General features: G+C 42.1%; 1 protein-coding gene across 1 annotated transcript in view; it reads right to left on the reverse strand.

The window, feature by feature from the left end:
* The window catches only part of LOC127233008 (myomegalin), a 185,086-nt gene that overhangs the window by 114,313 nt on the left and 46,554 nt on the right, over nt 1-24,219 (reverse strand). Inside the window, exon 4 of the mRNA XM_051199341.1 lies at nt 7,993-8,103. Coding sequence (XP_051055298.1) covers nt 7,993-8,103 — 111 coding nt within the window. The remainder of the gene's footprint in view (nt 1-7,992; nt 8,104-24,219) is intronic.

Consider the following 24,219-nt stretch of genomic DNA (forward strand, 5'->3'; position numbering starts at 1 on the left):
GCTGTTGAAAGAATGGCTAGTTTAAATTTCTGTCCTCAAATGCTCATCTTGTTAGCAGTGTCCCTTTAGCTGTTGGTTTGCACGTATGCATTCCTGCATTCATCAAACATCTCTTGATTGCCATGCACAGTCTACTGTGCTAGCTGCTAGAGGAGGAAAGCATCAACAAATAAATAAAAATGATAGTAATAAAGCCTACTGCAGAGGTGTGCACAGGTCTCCTGCAGTAATGAGAGTGACAAAATGCCCAGGGAAAGACCTCATCAAGTGCATGAAGCTGGATAGAATCTTACACAGACTCAGCCTTTCTTATTTACTCTCTTGGAAGAAATGTTTATATGTGGGAAATTGGGGTAAGTTTGCTGCAATAGCAATATGTGGCGTAGTCTATTATTCAGATACAGGGAACCCAGTCAAACAGGCCAAATAGGGCCAAATCTACTACTATAGGAATATAAACTGATTTACAAAAAGAAATCATCCAAAGCAAATGGTTCTAGTAAGTCAACATCTCTGGATAATTTTCATCATCTCTCAGTTTGTCACAGAAATGGCAAATCTACTGACATCATACCTCAGGACAAGCACAATACTGAGTTCAGCCCATTGGCTCATTTCAGCCTCGTCCCAAATACACAGGACAGATGCCATTACTACATCTACTTCAGCTCACAGACAGTACAGCCATGCATTCCTTAAGGTGTCATTAAGCAGTTTTGCAACTATGAGAGCTACATAGAGCAGATGGTGTAGGTGTAGCCTGTTCCACTCCTGGGCTACTGTCCAGCATGCTGTGGTACAGAATACCACAAGCACCAAAGCACAGCAACAGTGACTGATCTAAACACTTAAGAAGACACAGGACGATCTGTACAAAAGATAGAAAGTAGATCTGTATAGGGCTTTGACTGTGAATGGAGGAGCTTCAGAGGCTGGGAAGGCCTGGTGTCTTCTCAACACCACTGTGAACTTCCTAAACATTATATGCTTGGGTTTCACCAAATTTACCTTTAGGTTTTTCCTTAGTAATTAGCCTTAGCTTACTTGTGGTAACTTCCTTACTTTGTAAATTTCTAATTTGTTTTATTTTGACTCTTTTTGTAATGATAAGTTAAAATGTAAACACACTATATAGTAAAAATATACTGTACCTATACTGTAAAAAATATTTTTATAACCTTATTCTAAAAGTTTTTTTTCTATTTTAATGTTTTTCTTTTTAAACTCTTCTGTTTAGAAGAGAAAACTAAAACAGAAGCATATATTAACCCAGGCCTACGAGGGTTAGTATCATTTATATCACTGTGTCCTGCCCATTTCCCCCTCCCCTCACCCTGACTTCCCTCACCCAACCGGGTCCACCCTGTCCTTATGGGAAATCCTCAGGGCACTAACACTAATGGAGCCACCTGTCATCTCCTAGGACAAATGGCTTCTGACATCACTCCTGCAGGACCTGCCTGAGGCTATTATAATAACAGCAATCATGAATTAATTATAATTACAGTGCACTAAACACACAAACGGAGAGTTTTGATCTTCGGTTAATATAAAGTACCCCATATGCTGCACAGTGCATGTGCTATGCTTTTACACACCTGGCTGTGCCGTAGATTTGTTCACACTAGCATTGCCATAAACATGAAGATAAAGTATCATCCTAAAATATTACAAAGGCTAGGTCATTGGTAGACAATAGGAATTGTGTAGCTTCCTTACACACTCACGGGACTACCATCATATATATGGTGCTTCATTGACCATAACATTGATGTATGGAACATGGTCTATGTCAGCTCCTGTTAAATCAGGCAGTGAGTGACAGAACCAAAGTTCAGTGTCAGGAGTGCCACATTCGCAGCCTAGCGATATCGGAATAGCTGGAGAAGAACAATTTAGTGAGTGATAAAATCAGGTTGCTCATCGTAGCTATAAAAGTATGCAACATACAAGCCTCAAAGACTACCCTGGAACAGGGTTGTCTAATCTCAAAGATGAGAAAACTGGCTGGCAAGATGGCTAGGCCAGTAAAGGTGCAAGTCACTGTCATTAAACATGACTTCAATCTTTGGGACCCACATGATGGATGAAGAGAACAGACTCCCACAAACTACACACACACACACACACACACACACATGCCATTTAAAAACTTTAAAGGTAAGAAAACTAAAGAGGTTTAGGTCTCAAATCAGGCAGCTAACAGTTCATAAAGGAATGAGACACAGCTCTCTCTTACTTGTAACTAAAGGCCAAATTCACTTTCACCTTCCAACATTATTGACAACTTCATTTTGGAAGAACTTCTCTTGACGAATAAAAGTATAGCTGGAAAGATGGCTCAGTGGTTCAGAACACATGCTGATCTTTCAGAGGACCCGAGTTGGGTCTCAGCACCCAGGTTGGGTGGTTCACAGCCACTTTGAACTCTAGCTCGGGGGGGGGGGGGTCCCACATGGCACCAGCACACATGTACCCCACCATGAATATACAGTTAAAATAATAAATATTGTAGTGAGATATTCACTTTGTCCGCATCTGTGGCACTGACCACGCCCATTGGGGTGGGGACAGGGACGGTCGTTACCTGGGGGAACTAGGTCTGATGAGGAGCCTAGAGCCCTCTCTTGCTTGCAGCATGGGGACAGGAGAGCATCTGGAGGCATCCTTGGAACCAGGAACCTGCTGGTGTTCATCTGTCTATGTTGTAAGTTATTTCTCCCTGAATAAACATCTATTCAGCCTATTTGTTTTACCTGATCCTGATTAAACCACGATAAAATATTTTAAAAGATAAAAGTAAAAGCATGAAACCATACCCAGTTAAGTTAGATTCTTGGCCAAAAAAATGTGAAAGTTGTACAAGTAATTCTTTCAAGAATATGCTTATGAAGCAGACATACTTTGGAATCATTACTTACACATTGACCCTATCTAGTCCAGGATGGCAACACTCCATTTCTCTTCACTTTCTGTTATTGGACCTACCTGGTCACATCTTAAATTCCATTTTTAGAATGCAGCCCTTAGGTTTCTGAAAAGCACAGAAGTCTGGACAAGAAAATAATCACTATGGGACCCTTGGCTGGCTGGTGGTTTTCTGGGTGCTGTTTAGAGACCACATGCTGATCACACAGCAGCAGATCAATATTCCATGGCTGGGCACATTTCCAGCGGCCACACACTCAGCTAACATGAAAAGATGCAGGATTCGGTAATAAACACGAGCGAGTCAGCCAAGACTCCACCCAGAAATTACTTACACAGAAGCTGCTGTTCAGCAATGCTATGAAGCCTGTCCTGCAAGCAGTGGGCCATGCCTAGCTGTGGACCACCTGCAGTATTATCTCTCTTTCCTTGATCCACAATTGGGAGCTATATGCCTTGTAGTGATTACTCCCTAGCTTAACTTACATAGTCAAACTTACAATTACTGTTTGCTACCACGAGGGGTCAGTAGTCCCTAGTTACTGTTAATCTGTGCTAAAGGTAGGAGCCAGAGGGATCAAGGGCACCACCAGAAACCCAACAGAATCAACTAACCTGGGCTCATAGCAACTCACAGAGACTGAACCACCAACCAGGAAGCCTGACTGGAACAATGGGACTGACTTAGGCCCTCTGCACATATGTTAACAGTTGTGTAGCGTAGTCTTCTTGTGGGACTCCTAAGAGAGGAAGCAGGAGTTGTCTCCAACTCTGTTACCTTCTTTTGGGGCCCTTTCCTCCTATTAGGTTACCTCATCCAGACTAAGTAGGAGAGGGGCTGCCTAGTCTCACTGCAATTTGATGCAGCATGGCTGGATGATACCCAGTGATACCCTGCACTTTTCTGAAGAGAAATGGAAGAGGAGTAGATAGGGGTGGAGTGCGCACCAGGACACTGGGAAGGGAGGAGGTAGGGAAAACTGTGGTCCAGAATGTTAACAAATTAATTAATTTATTAACAAATTAATTAATTAATTAAAAGAGCCATCCATTTCATGCTCCACAGTGGAGGAAAAAACCTGATCTCACAATAAGTGGAAGTTCAGGAATCAAAGGCAAACCTAGCTCTAAATCACTGTGTATGTGTGAGTGTGTGTCTGTGTCTGTGTGTGTCTGTGTGTGTGTTATGTATGAAATCAAATTAATTTTTACAAAAACTGAAGCTTCAAGGATACTTAACATTCAGCACATAGTTGCTAGTTTCTTTTTTATATAATTTATTTATTTTTATTTTTTGTGCATTGGTGTTTTATCTGCATGTATATCTGTGTGAATGTGTTGGTTTCCCTGCAACTGGAGGTATAGACAGTTGTAAGTTGCCATGTGGGTGCTGGGAATTGAATCCGAGTGCTCTGGAAGAACAGACAGTGCTCCTAATGTCTGAACCATCTCTCCAGCCCCTAGTAGCTAGTTTCAAAGAAGCAATTTTTATGTGTAACTTTAATAAACCTATGACTGGTATGATTTTGAATTTTATTTTCTCAGTTCTCTAAAAGGCCTGAAAGAAACAAACTCTAGAGAACTTTTTAAATTTGCTTCTAAGTTGATAATTTTAAGCTTTGTCACACTCTAGCTTTGGCAATTCTTACAGGAAAAAAAAAATTCCATGTAGCTTCCTTCACAGTAAAGAATTTATCCATTCCAGCCTCTCTCCATCTGGCTCTGTCTCCTTGTCTCTGTACCTCTATGTTTCTGTCTCTCTAAATCAATCAACTACCTAAGGAAGACTTCCCACTTGGAAAAAGAAACACAGACCTTCTCCCTAGCCTGTTTTCCTGGTTTCCCAGAAGTTGTCATGCAAGGACATTAGGATGTTAGATCATCTCACACTGAGACAGTAATTTTTCCCTCTTAACTACCAAAATCTACAAAAAAAAAAAAAAAAAAAAAAAAAAAGTCTCTCTACAACAGACTTGCAGTACATATGTTCATAAGCATTGGTTTTCTTTAAAGAATTACTTGGACAACATTCACAGTTTTGTTTGCAGATTCTAACTTGACTGGGTATAGTTTTATATTTTTATTTTTAAAGAAATGTTTGCCTAATGTGAGAGAGAAATCAAGCTAAGTATAGTAACAGATGTCATCACAACCACTTGACTTTCTGTGTGCTGCTAGGCATGTGACCCTTGCTGCCTCATCACTACTAATTAATCTTCCCAACCTAGAGGAATCATGATGTAAATAACAAGCATATACTGAAGATGCTTGTTATAGTCAAACCTCTGTTTTTTAAATACCACAATAACTCCTAGCAAGTATATAACAATTACCCTCTCATATAAGTGTGACATTATTAAGTTTACAAAGTAGTTGATGGAAACTTTATTACATCTTCATGGCTGTTATTTATTCATACGACAAATGAGCCTCGGTGCCTGCAGCGTTGTTCTGAATGTCAGTTCTGTGGAGGCTGGGACAGGTTTGCAGGAGTTAAACAGCTTGTCTAGTGGTTGCCTGGGGCTCCTGTTTCCTGAATATCCGGTTCTTCTCTCTAAACAAAATTGTTTAAAAAAAAAAAATGGCAAGCCAAGGGACTGGCTCAGTGGTTAAGACCATTGGCTGCTCTACAGACCAAAGGTTCAGTTCCTAGCATCCACATGGCAGTTCACAACTGTCTATATAACTCCAGTTCCAGGGGATCCAACACCCTCACACAGATGTACAAAGGCAAAACACCAATGTGCATGATATAAAAATAAATAAATAAAAATTAAAAAATTGGCAAGCTGGGTACTGTGATCATTCCTACATTCCTGGTACCAAAGCGATTGAGACAATCACAAGTTTGAGGCCAGCCAGGGATATACATTGAGACCTCATCTCAGTGTGCTGTATCTTCCAGATAAAAAGAACATTTAATTAAAGTCTTTTATTTTTGTCTTTTTGGAACAGAGCCTCATATAAGCTAGGTTGGTGTCCATAGTCCAGGATTATCTTGAACTTTATATCCTTTATGTCTACCTCCAGAGTACTAAGATTATTGGTATGCACCGCTATGGCCAGGTTATGTAGTGCTGGGGATCAAACCCAGGTCTCATGAATGCTAGGCAAGCATTCTACCAGCTGAGCTGTCTTCATAGCCTTAACCTAGCCTTTAGTTCATCATTTCTCAACCTGTGGGTCAAGATCCCCTGGAGGTCACATATCAGTTATCCTACATATCAGACATTTACATTATGATTCATAACAGCAGCAAAATTACAGTTATGAGGTAGCAATGAAATAATTGTATAGTTGGGGGTCACCACAGCATGAAGAACTATATTAAAGGTCAAAGCATTAAGAAGGTAGAGAACCACTGATTTAGTGGTTTCCAGTAACTGTAACCAAAAGGGAAGAGTAATGTGACTGGTGGGTTGAACAAAAACTGGGTGAGATGGGAAAAAAGGAAACACATTCCTGGAACCATAAGAGACAATGGCTGCTGGACCTCTATGTCCACATAAGATCAAGTAGAGACAGGTTATGTGCATGGAATCCAGTGGCAAGATGGATTCAGTAAAAGGATTGTCACCTCTACCTGTGACTTTGTGCTGTGACTGACTCTCTCCCTATACCCTGTGACAGCAGCCATAATCTAGTGAATCACTTTCCAGGAGATAGATAGCACCCTCTCTCATCTCACACAAAGCATTTCCTGAAGCATTTCTCCTTTAGCCAATAAGTAACAGAGAATGTGCCCAAATGAATGAAATAGTAGTCACCCAGTTGAGGGCAAAAGAAAGCCCTTTCCCTCCAGTGAGCCCCAAGTTGCCCCCTCTGCCTTGCTTTGGGGGCAGTCCAAGGAAACACTTCCTCCTGCTACACAGTGAAGATATGTGTTCCCCATTCCTATCCAGAAGCCCACATCGCTGTGACCAAGTCCCCTGAACCTCTGGCAGCTTCCCAGGAGATGAAGATGAGTCTGGAGGAGGTCTCAGGGAGAGGATGATTAAAACACGTACATTCAGAAAAGAGGAACAGTCTAACTCTCCCAGAATCAACAGTCCATACCAATTCAATCTCCGAAACCCTGGAGTCCCGTGGGTATCACTGCCACCCCTTCTCAGAGTTAGCAATCTGTCTTAACTGAATTGACCAAATAATCATGGAGGTCTGACAGGCACCAATTGTTTCTCAGATCCAAATGCTATCTAGTGGCTTCTAAACCTCCTCAGCCTTCTTGGGTCAAGGCAATGCTTGTGTAACTCTCTGGTACAAACAGCTGGGCATTTAAAAGGGAACTCTGGTCAAATCGGAGGTAACTGGCACTAGACACTTCATTACTTCAGACCCTCTTGCCCAGACCGTAAGAGGCCTGAGGAAATCAATGTAGTGACCAGCCAGGAAACTTAATCCTTGTAACCCATCAGAACTTGATGTCCTTTTACCAACCTGCTGTCTCATCTCACCCTCAGCTCTGCCAGCTCACTCACAGCCAATCAAGGCAGCTGCCAATCAAGCCAGCTGCGCAAACCTGAGAGGTCCATCTCCCCTCCTACCTCACTTTATTCTGTAAGTACCCTCTTTTTCATTCTAGGGCAAACAGTTCCTGTAACTAAAATGCCTCATATCCGGTTTCAAACGTGCAACTGCCTGAATATCGTCAAAGGAAACACGAATTTCCTCAAGAAAAGAACTATCCGTAGTGGGTTCTTTATGACACCATATTTTCTCCAAAGACCCAGAGCGGGACAAGGCTTTTAGGAGAATGTGTGGCCTGCGTCACTTCCCCCACGCTCATTTTAAAATGCAAATTTCTATGCTTCCTCATCCAGCCCTAAAATCGGAGTGTCTGAGGTAAACACAGAATGTACATTTTAGCCCGGTTGTGTGGCAACAGGGTTTGGAGCTTTACACAGCCCCCTTGAGTTACAGTGGAAGGAGGAGGAAGCCTGCCCCAGAGAGGGGAACCGGCTTGTCCGAGGTCACGGGAAGGCACCCAGATATAGAGCTGGACAAGCAGTCGAGACAAGCAGTCCCAGGTGCGCGCACTCCCCTGCCGCACACTCACGCACTTACCCGCTTGTAGACATCCTCCCGGCTGGCCTCATACTTCTGTTGCATGCGCTCCTCCAGGAAGTAGATACGCAGCTTGAGGCTGAAGTTCTCCTTCTTCAGGTCATTGAGGTGCTGGGACAGAGTGCGATATCCATTAGACATGGTGGGCGACCCATCGGGAGGAGCTTGCCCTGTCGCCCCCTCACCCCAGGAACACGGTGCAGCCTTGCCCCGGCATGGAGCTGGCAGGCTGGGAAGCTGCTGAGGCTGCGAGACCCTGGAGGCTAAGGCGACATAGCCCCCCTGACGGTGCGGTGCGCTCCAGGACCTGGGACTGGGCTCTCTCTGCTCTGGGTGCTGGAGCGCAGCGCGCTTTCTTTTTTTACCTCGGGGAGATATTTGCGGAATCCCTGACGGAGGAACATGCTGTGTGAACTCAGACACAAGTGGCAGTAACCTGACTCCAGGACAGGGCTGTCACCCTGCCCCCTGCCACATCTCCTCTTCCCAAGCCTCCTGGCCCAAGTGTGGGCAGTTAGCAGCTTTTGGAAAGAGAGGGACTGACCCCCTACACACACACTTCCCGGAAATGGGAAGGGGTGGTTAATGTGGCACTGGGGTTGTCAGGGCAAGAGGGAACTGGAAGCGGGGAGGCAGACAGAAGCAAGAAATAAGGTTGCTATGGAGAAAGTACATGTCCACAGAACCATAGAACCAGAGCCAAGTAGCCTCTTTCTACCAGGTGCAAAGATGGACCTTTCTACCAGGTGCAAAACGGACCAGAGAGGAGTCCAGTTTCCTTAGTGATCCAGCATTCAGCCCCACCTGTGTCTTCCACTCTTTCTCCCTGTCCATTTCCAGTCCCGGGGCTGTTGGTTCATAGCCTTTATTCCCATGCTTTCTGCTCCCTGATACACATCACACAGTCTCAGAGAGCGAATGTGGGCTGAGTAGGAACTTTGCAAACGTTTACAGTGGAGCTTCTGCAAAGACAGGCCCAAGGGTTCCTCCCTCTGTGGGAGTACTGGGGGTGGGAGGCAGAGGATGGGACAGCCCATCCCGGACACCAGAGATTTCAGCCACTCACTGGGTCTTAACTCCCGCACCTGCCTAATGGAGCCAGATCATCATCACTAGATCCTGCTCGTAAAGCAAGTTAAGATCCTTGAGTGACAGCTGCAACATTAGCAGGAAGTAGTATTTATACCACATCACATGGGATTTTGAAGGTGACTAGGAGACAACCCCAAAGCACTGATCCCCAAAGAGGTTCTTGATTTGGTAACACCAAGTTGGAAAAATTACTATTAATGTCTGAGATAAAGGATATCTGACATTTTTTATATTTAATTCAAGCATCCATGTCTTTCACTACCTACCGACTTTTCATCTTTTCCCATTCTTTCTGGACCTTCATAATGATTCCAGTCAACCTATCCCCAGTATCTAGAGGTTGTAAACACAGCTAGGTGGTGGTGGCAACACACTCCTTTAATCTCAGCACAGAGGCAGTTGGATCTCTGTGAGTTCAAGGCCAGCCTGATCTACAGAGTGAGTTTCAGGACAGCCAATGCTACACAGAGAAACCTTGTCTCAAAATATAAAACAAACAAACAAACAAAAGGTGAAGATAGCTACAATTCCCAAAGAGTAGAGTGGTCACACAGCTGGTCACAGAGTAAGGTGTGTCCTATGCTGTAATCTTTCAGATCTGTGTCTTTCAAACAGTTTGCACTGCAACACACACACACACACACACACACACACACACACACACACACACAATTATTCAATTATAATCTGATATACTCCACCAGCAACTTAACTTGCACTTAGCTATGAAAGACAGAAAAAGTTTGAGTAAATTAGGTGAGTTCAGGAGTGCAGAATTAGAATTATGTAATGGAATAGTCTATTTTTCTAAAACAAAAGTAAGATTATAAGAGAGGAGCATGTGTCCTGCCATTTTAAGCCAAAAAATCCATCACATTTGTTCTTTAAAAAATCTACTCATTTAAAATCCTGAACATAAAAGGTTCTCCATGTTCATTAAATCCTTCACTTTCAGAAGAAATGGAGTTCACTGAGAATTAGTGATAATGAGGATAAAAGTCAAAACTCAAAAACACATCTTTCTGAGCTCGGTGGTCTGTTCCTTTAATCCCAGCCTCTTAGGAGGCTGAAGCAGAAGGATGAGTTTGAGGCCAGCCTGGGCAACATAATGAGGCTATGACTCATGAACACTAACAAATGTCCTGGCACTAGCTCTTTACTGAACATCTGTGTGACCTGAAGATATACTTCTCTAGAAACAGAACCCTCCTCATCTAGAAAATGAAATGTCTAGGAACAGATTGATATTCCCGGATTAAGCCTTTTCCTGGTCGAAACTCCTAAAGGGTAATGGCTATCACTTCCCTTAGCTACTGTGTAGTTAGGCTTCAGCTGACTATTGAGATTTTTTTTTTAATCGCATACCATCATTTCATAAAAGGGTTTAATTAAGAAGTAGGAGTGGTTAAGATGTGTGGTGCTCCCACACAGCTGAGACTTTCCTGCACACTATCCCTACTTCCTTTTGCTGTCCTTGCATCTCCCCAGTCCCTTTTCTGCATTGATCCGTTTTCTTTGTTCTGTATTGAGCCAGTTCCTTAATGTTGTCACTTGTATGATGGTAAAGTCCTTCCCTTTCTGAGTTTTTTTTCTCTTCACACTTTCTCCCCTAGAGAGTTTAATCCACTTTTAGTGCTATGCTTTTATCTCTCAAGAGACTTCCTGTCTTAGATCTTCTTGCTCACGACCTAGCCCCACACACCCAATGTTTTGCTAGAGAGATCAACTCAATTTTCCCATCCTCGAGACAGACTTTATGACAAACATGTGTGTGTGAATCCAAGCATGGCTACTAGTATCTGCCACAGCCACCTGCCCTTCATATTACAGTCAAGGAAATGCCTTCAGAACTCAACTCCTGTCAGAGCCCTTCGTGTGCATCTCATCTACCTCATAGGCCAAAGAGAAAACTTTATCACATCTCTTTAAAACACCCCAGTTCTTTTTTTCTTCAAAGTCTGAGTTGAAAATCCATAAAATAAAATCACACCTTCCCTTTCCTGGCCATCTTTCCCTTTAGACCTCCCAGTAAGGCAAGCATATTTCCAAGTGTTCATATGGTGCCTTTTGATGTTGCTTTCATCATCTGGGGGGGATTACTGAGACTATTTAGAATTACTTGACTTCTTATATAAACTCTACCCTCTCCCATCATTTATGGCCATCCAAGTCAAGGACCACTGAGCCACATATCTGCTTCTACAGCCTCTGTAAGAACCAAAACCTACTTCTGCAGTACCTGCCACCCCACAGTGCTGGTACAAGATAGTTACGACTCTTTCAAAGTAGAGTGGATTGGGGGCTGGAAGGAATTGTTTGTCCCTGCATTGTCTTAGCTTAGTATTTATAAAGCACTGCATAAATAATCAGTGGAGTTAATGAATGGCTAATATTCTGTGTTTCATGATTTGCTTTGCTAATCCACTTCGTTATAAACTGGTTAGCTTGCCTAGAATTTCCTCCTAAGATGGATTTCAGGAGATTGACAGACATCAAGAGCTTTCACACTTCAAGCCTAAAGGGCTAGGGCACACTGCCCCCTTCCGCTGGCCTTATAATGAATACACCTTAGCTGAATGTGCCCTTCCTCCATGCGCCCCTGACTCCTCTAAGTCACACTTTAACTAGACTCCTTCCTCACTTCTCCACAGTGTAAGACACTGCCCCTCCCCTTCCCCCAAAGCCTTAAAATAAACTCTACTGCCCTTCTGGGCTGTGTGAACCCACTGCATCCCCTTCAGACCCCAGCACACTTTCTCCAGCATTAAATAAATCTTGTGATCTCAAGAAAATAATGTGCCTCTGTGTCCCCTGTTGAATTTGAAGCTTTGTAAGGGCTTGTTTTAATAGTTCCAAAGAAATCACACTCTCTTAAAATGGTACTTGTAGAAAAACGTTATTTTCTTCACTTACCTTCCTAAGTTTATATGCCCTGGAGAGCATCTTCCATGACATTTATATTTGCCTCACTGGTAAAAATCTCCTCTGGAGCATTAATGTCTCATACTTGTGATATCTAAAACTGAATTCCTGATCATTCCTAGAAAATGCTCTTTCTTTGTTGGAGCCCTTCCAATTTGCTACAACTCCAGCTTTGCAGTTGGTGAGACCAAACCCTTTGAGTCACTTCTGACTCATTCGTTATCACACACACACACCATCTCATGTGTCTGCAAATCCTAGTTTATAATACACATGATATATATATATATATATATATATATATATATATATATATATATATATTGCAAATGCCATGTACCACTGCATCTCTACCACTGTGTCCCGGATCCCATGCCTTCTCCCCAATAGCTCCCTTTCCTGGTGTCCCTGCTTCTGCCATCTATCCAGAGCACAGTGCCTGTGTGACCCTGTTGAAATACTCCCATGTTGCTTTTCTACAGGGAACTGCCCCATATAACTCCAAGTAGACGGTGATGGTGGTTCATCAGCCCTTAAAGCACAGGCCCCTGGCTGGATTGGAGTTCATCTCCTTGCCTCCCACTACTCCATGCTTTCTTTTCTTTTGCTGGACTTCCCATCTGCACACATTGCTCCAGTTGCACTGGCCTCTTGTTCTTTCTCAGAAACAGTAAAGAACCTCATGCCTGGGGGCCTCTGAGATGTCTGGCCCTTCAGCATGGTATGTTCCTTAACGGGACAGCTGCTGAAGCTTTTTCCTATGAAGCACCTTATTTAAATCTACAGCCCACCCCAGATCCTATCCCAGTGCTCCTTATCACCCTTCATTTTAAGATCCCATTCCACTATAATCTTTTAGATTCTGCATTTATCTACTTATTGTGTTTCTCTCCACCAGCATGAACTTTCCATGAAAAAGTTGGGATGGCTGTGTTTTATCACCAGGACCAAAAATGATACCTAGCCTGCAGAAGGTGCTCAATAAATGAGTGCTAGATAAAAGAACAGATAAAGAATTAAATTACTAGCGTCTCTGGTCTTGATGGATTTGATGATAACAAAATTCAATCTGTATTCCTATAGGCATTTCTCTTTAGAAACAGGTTGTTATATATATAAGGCATTCTGGGACCAGGCGGGCTGGCGGAAAGCCTTACTTATAACAATATGGTGCCGCAACATGGCTAATAAGAACTTCCACTTAAAATTTAACAAAAGCTTTAAAAAGGGTTTTAGAAACAAAAGAACAGAGACAAGCAAGGCTTCTTACTAACAGCATTTTTCTGGGTTGGACTCTGTTTTTGCATGAGACAAGCAAAGATTTCCGCGGCTCCTTTAAGGGAGGTTTCCTGACTCAGCATAAGCGTCAAAAAACCGCAGGGCTAACAATTTATTGGTATGTACGAGAGCTGGCAATGGCAGTAACCACATCTCCAAGCTGGCAGCATGCTGCTGGATGGCAGCGCAGACCAAGACAGTGACCACAGCTCTCAGTGCTGGCGGTAAAATAGCTGCTGCCATCTATGATATAACCTCGGCTAAAATGACTTTTAGCAATGTTGTTGTTTACCAGATAAAAGACTCGTGGCCAGAAAAAGATAAAGATTTACAATAAAGACAGATTCACATTAAGAAAAAGTGTTAAAGGTTTACAGTGTGTTCTAAAATACATGTAGGCTTGGGAGAGAAAAGGAATAAAATACAGCGAGGAGCTGGGTGTGGTGGCACACACCTTTAATCCCAGCACTCGGGAGACAGAGGCAAGCAGATCTCTGTGATTGCAAAGTAAACCTGGTATGCAGAGTGAATTCCAGGACAGATAAAAGTTACACAGTGAAACCCTGTCTCAAAAAATAAAAAAAAAAAAAAATAAAAAAATAAAAAGAAAGTAAAAGAAACAAGAGTAATATAAAAGCCACATAAAAATGGAGAAAATCTGGATACTGTATGGTATATTGTCTTTGTATCATTTGACTGCTGAGGAAATAACAACAACTGTTAAAACAAATGCTGCTGGATAAATCCAATTTATATATTTTAAAAATGCTTTGACTCAAAAATTTAAGTCTAAGGACAAGTTACTGGGGAAAAGGATTTCTATTTGTTTCCACAGAAAATGAAAAGCTGTGGATTCCTTTCAAACTAATGTTGATTGATCAAGCCAGACCCCCTGAAGCAGTGGCCCAGGTGATCCAATATTCAAAACGGCTTGAACAAGGCAGCCTTGCAGACTCCAGCCAAGATATCTGCATCTTCTTAGGATCCCCATGACAGCGCCCCCTACCAGCAGGAAGTAGTTTGGAAAAATGACGCCCAAATTCCCAAATATTGTTTATAAATGTTTGTTTTCATTTAAATGGCAAGACTAGCCATTTGGGCAAGATACTGATCTTGTTTGGACTGTTTGACTTTATGCTATATAAACTAAACATGCAGGACCCACAGAAAAGTGACTGCTGGTTCAAGATGAACATTGCTACAGAGTTCCTGCTTCATGGAAGAGTCTGCCAGACAGTCTGCAGGACACAGAGAAAAGAGACTGACAAACTGCCAATACAAGAAGACAGTTTATAATTTCCTGCTTTGCTGAAGAGTCTGCCAGACACACTATGGCCTGTGGGCTGAAGATGGAAGATTACAAAAGAACTTCGTGTGACTGACCAGGCAGTGAGTTGTCTCTGTCATTTCTAGAGTTTATATATTATCCTTCTGTGGTATTTGAAGGAGTTGAAGACAAATAGTTATGGTTATAGTTTTCCTTAGTTAAGATTACATATAGGACTTTAGACTCACAAAGATAGAATAGATGATGGAATATTTTCTTAAATCTTACTAAATGTTAATGGACTAAATATTATTAACTGTGATTCTTATTTTGATAACTGTTATGTGATATATTTTGCTATGTTAAGGTTAAAACCCTTCTTTATATTTAGACAGAAAAGAGGAGATAATGGGAGATGTCATTCTCTAAATATGTTTCTCATACTGGTTAATGAATAAAGCACTATTGGCCAATAGGAAAGAAAGATAGGCAGGACTAGGAGACAAGGAGGATTTGAGGAAGTGGTAGGGAGGAGTCAGCATGTAGAGACCAGGGAGAGCACAATGCCAGCCCCTCTCCGGTAAGATAAGACCATGTGGAAATACTTAGATTAATACAAATGGGTTAATAATTAAGACAGAGCTAGCCGATAAGAAATAAGTACCTGGCCAACAGTGTTGTATCAAATACAGAGTCTCTGGGCATTATTTGGGGCTGGCGCGGCAGCAGGACAAGACCAGCAGTGGGGAAAAACCTTACTCGTAACAATCAGTGCCATATCTGGACTGTCTTCTAGAATCCTGAATTGATGGAGTAATATGTGAACTGCATACTCCACAGATAGTAAGAATGGAATGAGTTAGTCAAGGGAAGCTGTCCACAGAGAAGGGGTACTTCTTTCTCCTTACAGAAAGAATCAGGGCTACACAGACTGAGGCAACTTGGGGAAGTCAAACAAAAGAATACAAAGAGCCAAGTAGAATTAAGTCTAGGACCTGCTGCATCACTTGGGGAGAACCCTGTTGAGGAGATCTGACTCAGGTGAAGACCCAGAGTTTCTTCCTTGAGACAGGTCCTGACTCTCAGTGTGGACAAAAGATGAGGAGAGGGTGGGTAGGGAGAGCCAGGAACTGCACATCAATGAAGCTGTTTTCTTTCCTTTTCTTGTCTTTTTCTTCCTTCCTTCCATCCTTCCTTTCTTCCTTCCTCCCTCCCTCTCTCCTCTCCTCTCCTCTCCTTCCTTCCTTCCTTCCTTCATTTCTTCCTTCCTCCTCCCTCTCTCCGTTCCTTCCTTCCCTCCCTCCTTCCTTCTTTCCTTTCTTCCTTCCTTCCTTCCTTCCTTCCTTCTTTCCTTTGTTTTTTGTTTACTGCATTTGTTTTGTAGCTTTGCAAGCAAAACCCCACACACTGGGCTGTATACTTGACCTAGTATTTCAGGGCCTCCAGGCCTGTGTGTCTGCAGAAGATCCACATGGCTTAAGACATAAACTGTGGGCTCTATGAGCTTCTACGTAACTCTTCCTGCCCCCAACAGGACATTGCAGATTCTTTACTCTTCTTTCAAAGTATTTTCCTTCTTGAGATGAATGGCTCTCCTCTGCTTCTTCCCGAGTTCCTTCTTTCTACGTCTTCCATAATATATTAGCAGTCTTGAAATAAGACTGTAATAACAACTCCATCAATGCCAACAGAAGGAAGAGAATTAGCACCCAGCTGTCGTATGTCATGCTCCATTAACATAACCAACTGTCAAGTCAGTCTTTAAAAAGCTCAGCTTGACATTTGCTTAATCATATTCAGACCCCCCAGATAGCTCCTCTAATGGAATTGCTTGAAAACAGATTATTCTCTTAGCAATTTTTATCCTAAAAACATAGTTCCTCTTCACTAAAATTGATTAATCATGCAAGTAGACTTATTCTTTTTCAATTGTAATATAAATTCTATAATTTAAACTCAACTAACTGGATGCCAGTGATATTTCATATTTTGTATTACTTGAGAGAAAATGTAGCTTTAAAGAAGTTTAAATGGTAAACCAAGAAATACAAGGAAATGTTTTAAGTATCCCTGTGTTATACATTTGAAATTACCTAAGAGTTAGCTCTGGAACAGTATATGAGAGACTTTCCAAAAAGATTTAATGAAAGAGGGAAATTCTAGCCTGAATGTGGGAAATACTACACCCACTGAATGTGGGCAACGCTACACAGCATGCTGGGACCTCAGACTGACTGAAAAAGAACCAAGTAGGAATGAACTGAGCACAGCATTTATCTTTCTGCTTCCTGGCTGTGAGTGGGATGTAACCAGGCACCTCATGCTCCCTTCATAGCCAGAGCGGTTCTCATTGCCATATCTGCTCTCAAACTGTTAGCCAAGCCTTTCCTTCCTTCATTGACTTCTTGTGAACTATTTGGCTATGATAACCGGAAAAGCACCTATTAGATCTCTGCATAAAAAGGTAATATATGATCACATGTGAGTATATCCAGACGGAACAGTATGGAATTGTGGGAAGGGGGGAATCACTTTGGAGAAAAGGACACCTAGGTTCAAATCTGAGCTCTGAGCTCTTATCTAACTGTGTGGTTTGTGGAAACTTGAGAGAAGTTGAAAATGAGAAAGCTGTGTGTATGGGGGGCACGGGGGTCTCAGGGGGCTCCAAGAGGATCACAGCACCTTTGTGATCGTAACTTCTATCTGTCTGCCTGAGACAAATAGATTAAAAATAGAGGGTGGATGTTTGAACAATTATCTTATTATCATTTGTACATTCTTATTGCTTGTAAAATAGCTCATAATTACAAACAAGACTGTCCTAAAAAGAACAAAACTAAGAACTACATGGAGGCAGCTATCAATTTTACAAAGATACATTAATTCTTTAGTAGAGTTAGATATAGAGAATTTATGGCCATACACTAAAATTATTGTATTTATGTTTTGAGAGTGAGTAAATTTCCTGTCTGCTGGAGCAATTAACCCCTTGTCAGGGGTGTTACTAAAAGTCTTCACAGATCAGAGAACTCTGGCTAATTTCATGCTATACTTGAATGTTTAATTTCTGTAACTCCTTGGGTACAATTACACTCTCTCCATAACAACAATCACCTTGCACAGGATTTACAATGTACATAATACTTTCATGAAGATTATTTCATCACATCCTGTCACACCACCTTTGAGGTACAAAAATAAGGAGCCACAGACCACACTTCCTGCAGTTGGGCTCCATGTTGCATAGTTATCAGAACCTCAGTCACCACCGACACCTATGACCTGGATGAGCCTGTGACACACCTGTGACTAATAAGGTACTTCCTCTTCTGCCTCAGGCCTCCAATATCTTTCCAAATTGCTTCTTTAACTGTAAGTAATTGCCCTTGTGCCCTTGGGGTAACCTGGCTGTGACTGAAGAAAATAGCAAAATAAAACCGAAATTCTTTTCTCTAGTTTCAAGATGAATACACCAAAGTCAGCTCTCAGAGTTGCCACATGGCCCAGAAAGCCTCTCCTTGTTACATTTCCAAAGAACTAAAAGCAAATGGTCCCACAGAAGCATTAACATAATGCCCACTGCAGCACTGTTCATCAAAGTGGGTATGTCCAAAATGTCCTTGAAGTGACAAATGCATAATTCACTTAAGATGTCCATATAACGGAACACTATTCAGCCACAAGAATGAAGTGCTGATACGTGATATGACAAGGGTGAGCCCCAAAAGCACCGATCTGATGGGAAAGACAGGCTTTCCCATCTCCATGGCAAGAAATGCTCAGACTGGACAAGTCTATGGGTAAACTAGACTAGTGGTTTGCATAAGACAAGGAGAGGGGAAACAGAGAGGCTGTAATGAGCATGAAGCTTCTTTCTGGGGTGTAGGAATGTTCTAGAATGGGTAAGAATGACAACTGCACAATCGGAATTATATACTGTTAAAAGGTAAATTTTACGTGGTACTTAAATTGTGTTTTAATAAAGAAAGCAAAGCTGGGAGGGAAACTTGCCTAGTTCTTTGTGATTCAGAAAAGATCCTTATTTTTATTTATCATAAATAAATTCACTTATCAGTGATAGTTAAATTCACCTTAACTAAGGCCCATGGCTTAGAACAGACAGTGTCTAAATGTTAAGTGTGTCAGGGCTGGAGAGATGCCTCAGGGGTTAAGATCATTGACTGCACTTATGTAGATTTGGTTCCCAGCACCCACATGGTGGCTCACAACTGTCTGTAACTCCACTCTAGGGGATCCAGCACCCATGCTGGCCTGTGAGGGCACTGCATGCACATGGTACATGTGAATATTAAATGGTTAATCATATGTATGCATACATACATACATACATACATACATACATACATACATACATAACAGAAAGTCTAACTAAGTATCTTAAGTGGCTTTCAATACCCATTAGTCCTGATTATTAAATTTTATCATAAAGTTTTACCATAATCCTCAGATAAAACAGTTCAAAACACAATCTACTCTACATTTTGACTCAATGAAAACATACCCACTAGGCCATTCCCATGAACACGTATGAAACTTTCACAGGACTAACAGTCTAACAAAGAAAGTGTCAATCAAAATCATGCAACTTGCCCTTGCATCCCTCAAACCCTTTCACTGCAACATGGAGTCTTGATGGGAGATGTCATTCTGTATATAACCATACTCCTTACAGAGTCTTTGTCTGGCATTCTGGATGCCAGCTACAAATGCTACAAGGACCCGGCTTTTTTTCTTTTGGGGCTGGACAATAAACAAATAAGAGATTGAAACTACAATATCATTCCTGAAGCTTCAGAGTCATTTAAATACCAAACTATTAAAATCATTCCATTTTCTGTCCTACAACTCAGAAACACGCTGATGCCCAGACTCAGCAGCCTTTTCTGGAAATAGCCAGCCTGATGACAGGAGCACTGATGAATAAGCCCATCTTGGACAGCTTCCTCACTTGCATAGAGGATGAAGGTTCAGACAATGTCCCTTATGCCATCCCCCACCATAGTCACACACCCATGCCACCCACAGTCCTGGAATAACAAGGTGTCACCATTCCCCTCACACTAGAGCACTGGGGACTATATAAAAACAAAAACAAAGCAAACAACTTCCCTAGCCACCACAAATAGACGGCCCATCCAGAAATAACGCTGCCAGAGACAGTTAAGTGAGCCTCGTGGCAGAAGTGACAGGTGGGCTGCAGTGATCTGGCAGTACCCAAGGACTCTTTGGCTCCAACCTAGATCCTCTACCAGTTTAACTCAGTCAACACTACCAGGACTTTGGGTGTGTCCATAGTGGGCTCAACTCAGAAAGATCATTTGTTAAGCTTCTGCAAAAAAAAGGGGGAGCTACCAAGGAGTGGTTTTGCTTGTGCCTCAAGATTTTCAGTAACCTTGGGGCTGGGAAGGTGGTTCAGTGGGTAAGATGACTTGCTGTGAAAGCAAGAGGACCTGAGTTCAAATCCACAGAACCCATATAAAAGCTAGGCAAATGACTGTGCATATGTGTTGAGGGATGAAGACAGGTACTGGGGGTCAGCCAGCCCAGCTCAAGTAGCAAGCTTCAGGTTTGGTAAGAGACCCTGTCTCAAAAGTAATGGGGAGAGGTAGATACCCAAACATCTTCCTCTGCCTTCTGCATGTATGTTCATGTGTAACTGTCGACACACACACACACACACACACACACACACACACACACACACACCACCCCACATCAAGATTTCCAGTTGCTGTCTTTCTCAGTGGCTGGCATAACCTAATAGGGCAGGCCTACAGTGTACTAGGCACTCTACTAATCTCCCTATCAAATAATGAAAAGACAACATAATTTGTGCTATTATGTAGCTCAGCTCCTAACAGAAAAGATGGCTTTGGAACAAGTAACTCACTCATACATTAGAGAAAAACCTCAGAATACTGTGGCATGGGATGGGCACAGAGCGTGTGGCATGGGATGAGTCTCTGGGATGAGAATGGGGGATAAGCTGGCGATGGGTCACTGTTTGCATTGAAATGCCCCCCACAGACTCCTGTGCTTGAACACTTGCTCTCCAGCCAGGTGGCGCTATCTTGGGAAGTTGGAACTAACAGGAAGATGTAGGACAAGAGGGGAGGAGCCTGAGTGTCACAGGCAGGTCGACTTCTGGTCTGAGCACTTTACTTTTCAATCCACTAGAAGTGAGCAAGCAGCCGCACACTCTACCTGCCTTGGATGGGCGAGCCTTCCACAGTCACGGTTTCCCACCAGGATGGAACAAATCCCCTGAACAGTGAAGCAGAACTAGCTCTTCCTTCCTTAAGCTGTTTCTGTCAGGTATTTGTCATAGCCATGAGAAGAATAACTGGGACAGTCATTTTTATCCTTGGCTTGTTTTACAGTAAGCTACTAACTTTCAATTTCAGTGGTGCCTTTTTAAATTTAGCATACAGAGTATTAGGTTGTATTACGAATCTTGTCCATTATATCTCTGACATCTCACTCTTCAGTCTCTCACCCCTTTGCTGGTATCAACCCTGACTTTGTCTGGACCACTGAGTCTCTCCCATGTCTCCCTGCCAGTAGATTTTACGTCTCCAGATCAGACTCCATGCAGAAGCCAAAGAGAACTTTCTAAGAGATAAACATGATCTCAACATCTCCCTAGTAAAGCATTTCAAGCACTTCCCAACTGAGACTGGGTAAAATTTAAAGCCTTTAGATAACTTGCAGTCCACATCAAATTTTGTTTTCCTCTCCAGTCTCAACTCTTCCAGCATTCCTTGTCTTCATGCTCAAAGGGTGTTGACTAACTGTAGCTCTTCCCCTCATCTGCAGCCTGACTGACTCATGGAAAATTCCTCGCTGGTCCCTTCACATTCCATATCAATCCCTAATCTGCCTTCCTCTTGTTGGAGAAAATTAAAACAAAGAGCAGTCCCAAAGAATTCAGGCCCAAGGCCAGTTAGGACTCTTAAGCAAATGTAACCTGGTTTTCATATATAGCAGGAACTTGAGTGGCTTTTGTAAAGGTCATTATAAAGGTCAGAACTGAAGCTCAACAAATCAAGTGTCACTAAACCTAAATAATTTTAAAAACCATATAAATAGACTTTCTAATTGGGCAGACCATATGAAGAAATTTTCTATCTGCAACTAATCAAAATACTTCACTTAAAATCACTTATTTTGTTTCCATATACTCCTTGTATTTCTTTGATGCTGGATGTCACAGCTGGGCGGTGGTGGCACACACCTTTAATCCCAGCCCTTGGGAGGCAGAGACAGGTGGATCTCTGTGAGTTTGAGACCAGCCTGTCTATAGAGATAGTTCTAGGACAGCTGAAGCTACACAAAGAAATCCTGTCTCAAACAAACCAAAAATAGATAAACAAATAAATGTATCTTTGACATTTTAACATGGAATAGGAAACCTCTTACACTGGGGTTTTCTGCATTTGTGAACTGCGTCTTACTCCAAGAGAAAGTCAAATTTCTATTGGCTCACTTTTTAGACACTGTTTCAGGCCCCAATCAAGCGTAGTTTTCTGTAGGAATCTTTCCAACACCATGCCCCTCTGCATCTACGAGCCTGAGCTGTGAATTTTCACTTCCATTATAGCAATGATTACAGTGTGTTTTAATCTTCACTGAAGACCATTGCCTTTGCTTTGTAGTTCTTAAAGAAAAAAACTGAGTAATTTTACACATAGCTTAGAAGGGAAATTTTGCTGAAGGGCTGTGGAATGATCACATCACTTTTTAAAAGAAAAAAAAAAGAAACAATTACTTTTATAAATATTGAAAGTTTAGATTTTCCCATTCCTATCTAATAATGTTCTGAATGCCTGAAGACATCTGTGAAAACAAATCCAGTATACTTGAGTTGCTATGGTAGCAAAAGTGTAAAGCCCTTTTCAAAACATGAAATGTAGTTTGCTGGTAGCAAACGGTGATTATAGGAAAACAGGATGTAAAGAAATCACAGACCCTAACAGACACAGAGTCATGTAAATTTCCTAAGGATATCTAACTGTAATAATAACTCAGTTCCTTAAAGGAGGAAAAGGCAAAATTACCATCTCCATTTTAGCTTAGTTCTTCTTTTTCTCTCCTATAGATTTTGTGACCCAAATGGAGAAAAGTTTGATGAGGTGGGTGGGGCCCCAAGAGGCTGACTCACTGTGGTTAGAGCCACAGCCTACCAGAGAAAGCTGGCTTCAGTCTACAGTTGGAGAATGCTGCCGCCAGTTTTGTGGCCACGTCCGTGTTAAAGACAGCATTGTTGGGAACGGGAAACCAGGGGAAGGCAGTAAAGGCCTCCTCTTGACTTTATAGCCAAAGACACCCACCCTTCTTTAGCTCTTTATTTATAGTTTGGCCCGTCCTGAGTCTGTGTATAAAGCCACACTGTACACACTGGCCAATGGGCCTTTCTCAATGGTCCTCTCATCTCCCTAGAACCTTGGAGCCAGTGGCATCATTGGGGTGCTGTCACTTGAGAACTGTATAATTTGGGGCAAGTTATTTAACTTTGGTCTCTTTGTTGGTATAATAGATGTAATATCTATCCCCTACCTTAGAAAAATGAATGGAAACTAGTTGGAATAGCACATGACAGATCTAGAAAAATCTTGAGTATGTAAAAAGTGCTAAGTGGATATCATTCATTATTGCTTGCTAAGGATACAATCCTCTTAACTAGTCCCATCAAAAAGTATTTTAAAAAGTCCCTTTCTTTCCCTTTCTCCATCTCTCTGATTTTGTCAACTCCAGTTTTCCACCATCCTCCATCAGTTAATACACCAATACCCACCTTAAAAGCTAGTCACTTGTGATGGATGCCAAGTCATGGCAGAAGAGCCACAAGAGCTATGGAAATAATGATTGACCTTCAATAGCATTCAACCAATGTGTTGCCGAGCCATTTATTGGGTGCTTGTTGCACACTATACTATGCTAGATTCTGTAGGCTGGCAGGGCACAAACACAGACCCTGAAGTAGAATATGCGTTAGGGTTAGAGAAAGTATCCTAACAAACCAAAAGGAAAACATATCGCCTTAGCCAAAACGTGAAGAATAAATGGGCTTGAACCAGGCAGAGGAGGAGAGAAAGTTTTCCACACAGAGAGAACAACAGAAACAAAGACATGGGGGAATGAGACAGCTGTGCAGCTTGAGTGGTTCGGAATGAATGCAATGAATGCAAGAGATGATACTACGATTTGAAAGGAATTTCCCACATTGCTGGGAAAGTCTGATAGAATTCTAATTTGTGTCAGCTTTCATAGAGGAACTTGTGATTTCATTCCCAAGTGGGACCATTCATTAGCACCTAACTTTTACTGACTGAGCTCCTAGAAAAGACTCTCTGTTTTAGGTCACATAAAAGGGTTAGTGAGGGGCTCAGCAGTTGAGCAAACACTGCTTTCACAGAGGATTTGAGTTCTGTTCTCAGCACCCACACTGAATGGCTCACAACCACCTGTAACTCCAGCTCCAGGGAGCTTTAAAGCCTCTGGCCTCTTTGAGCACCAAACTCACACACACATTCATGCACGCACACACGCACGCATACACACGCACATACACACACAACATGCACACCAAATATATGTACACATAATTAAAAGTAAAACCTAAAAAAATAAAGTGGGGACTGGAGAGA

The sequence above is a fragment of the Phodopus roborovskii genome, unplaced genomic scaffold (assembly GCF_943737965.1).
Source record: "Phodopus roborovskii unplaced genomic scaffold, PHOROB, whole genome shotgun sequence".
Taxonomy (NCBI): Eukaryota; Metazoa; Chordata; class Mammalia; order Rodentia; family Cricetidae; genus Phodopus; species Phodopus roborovskii.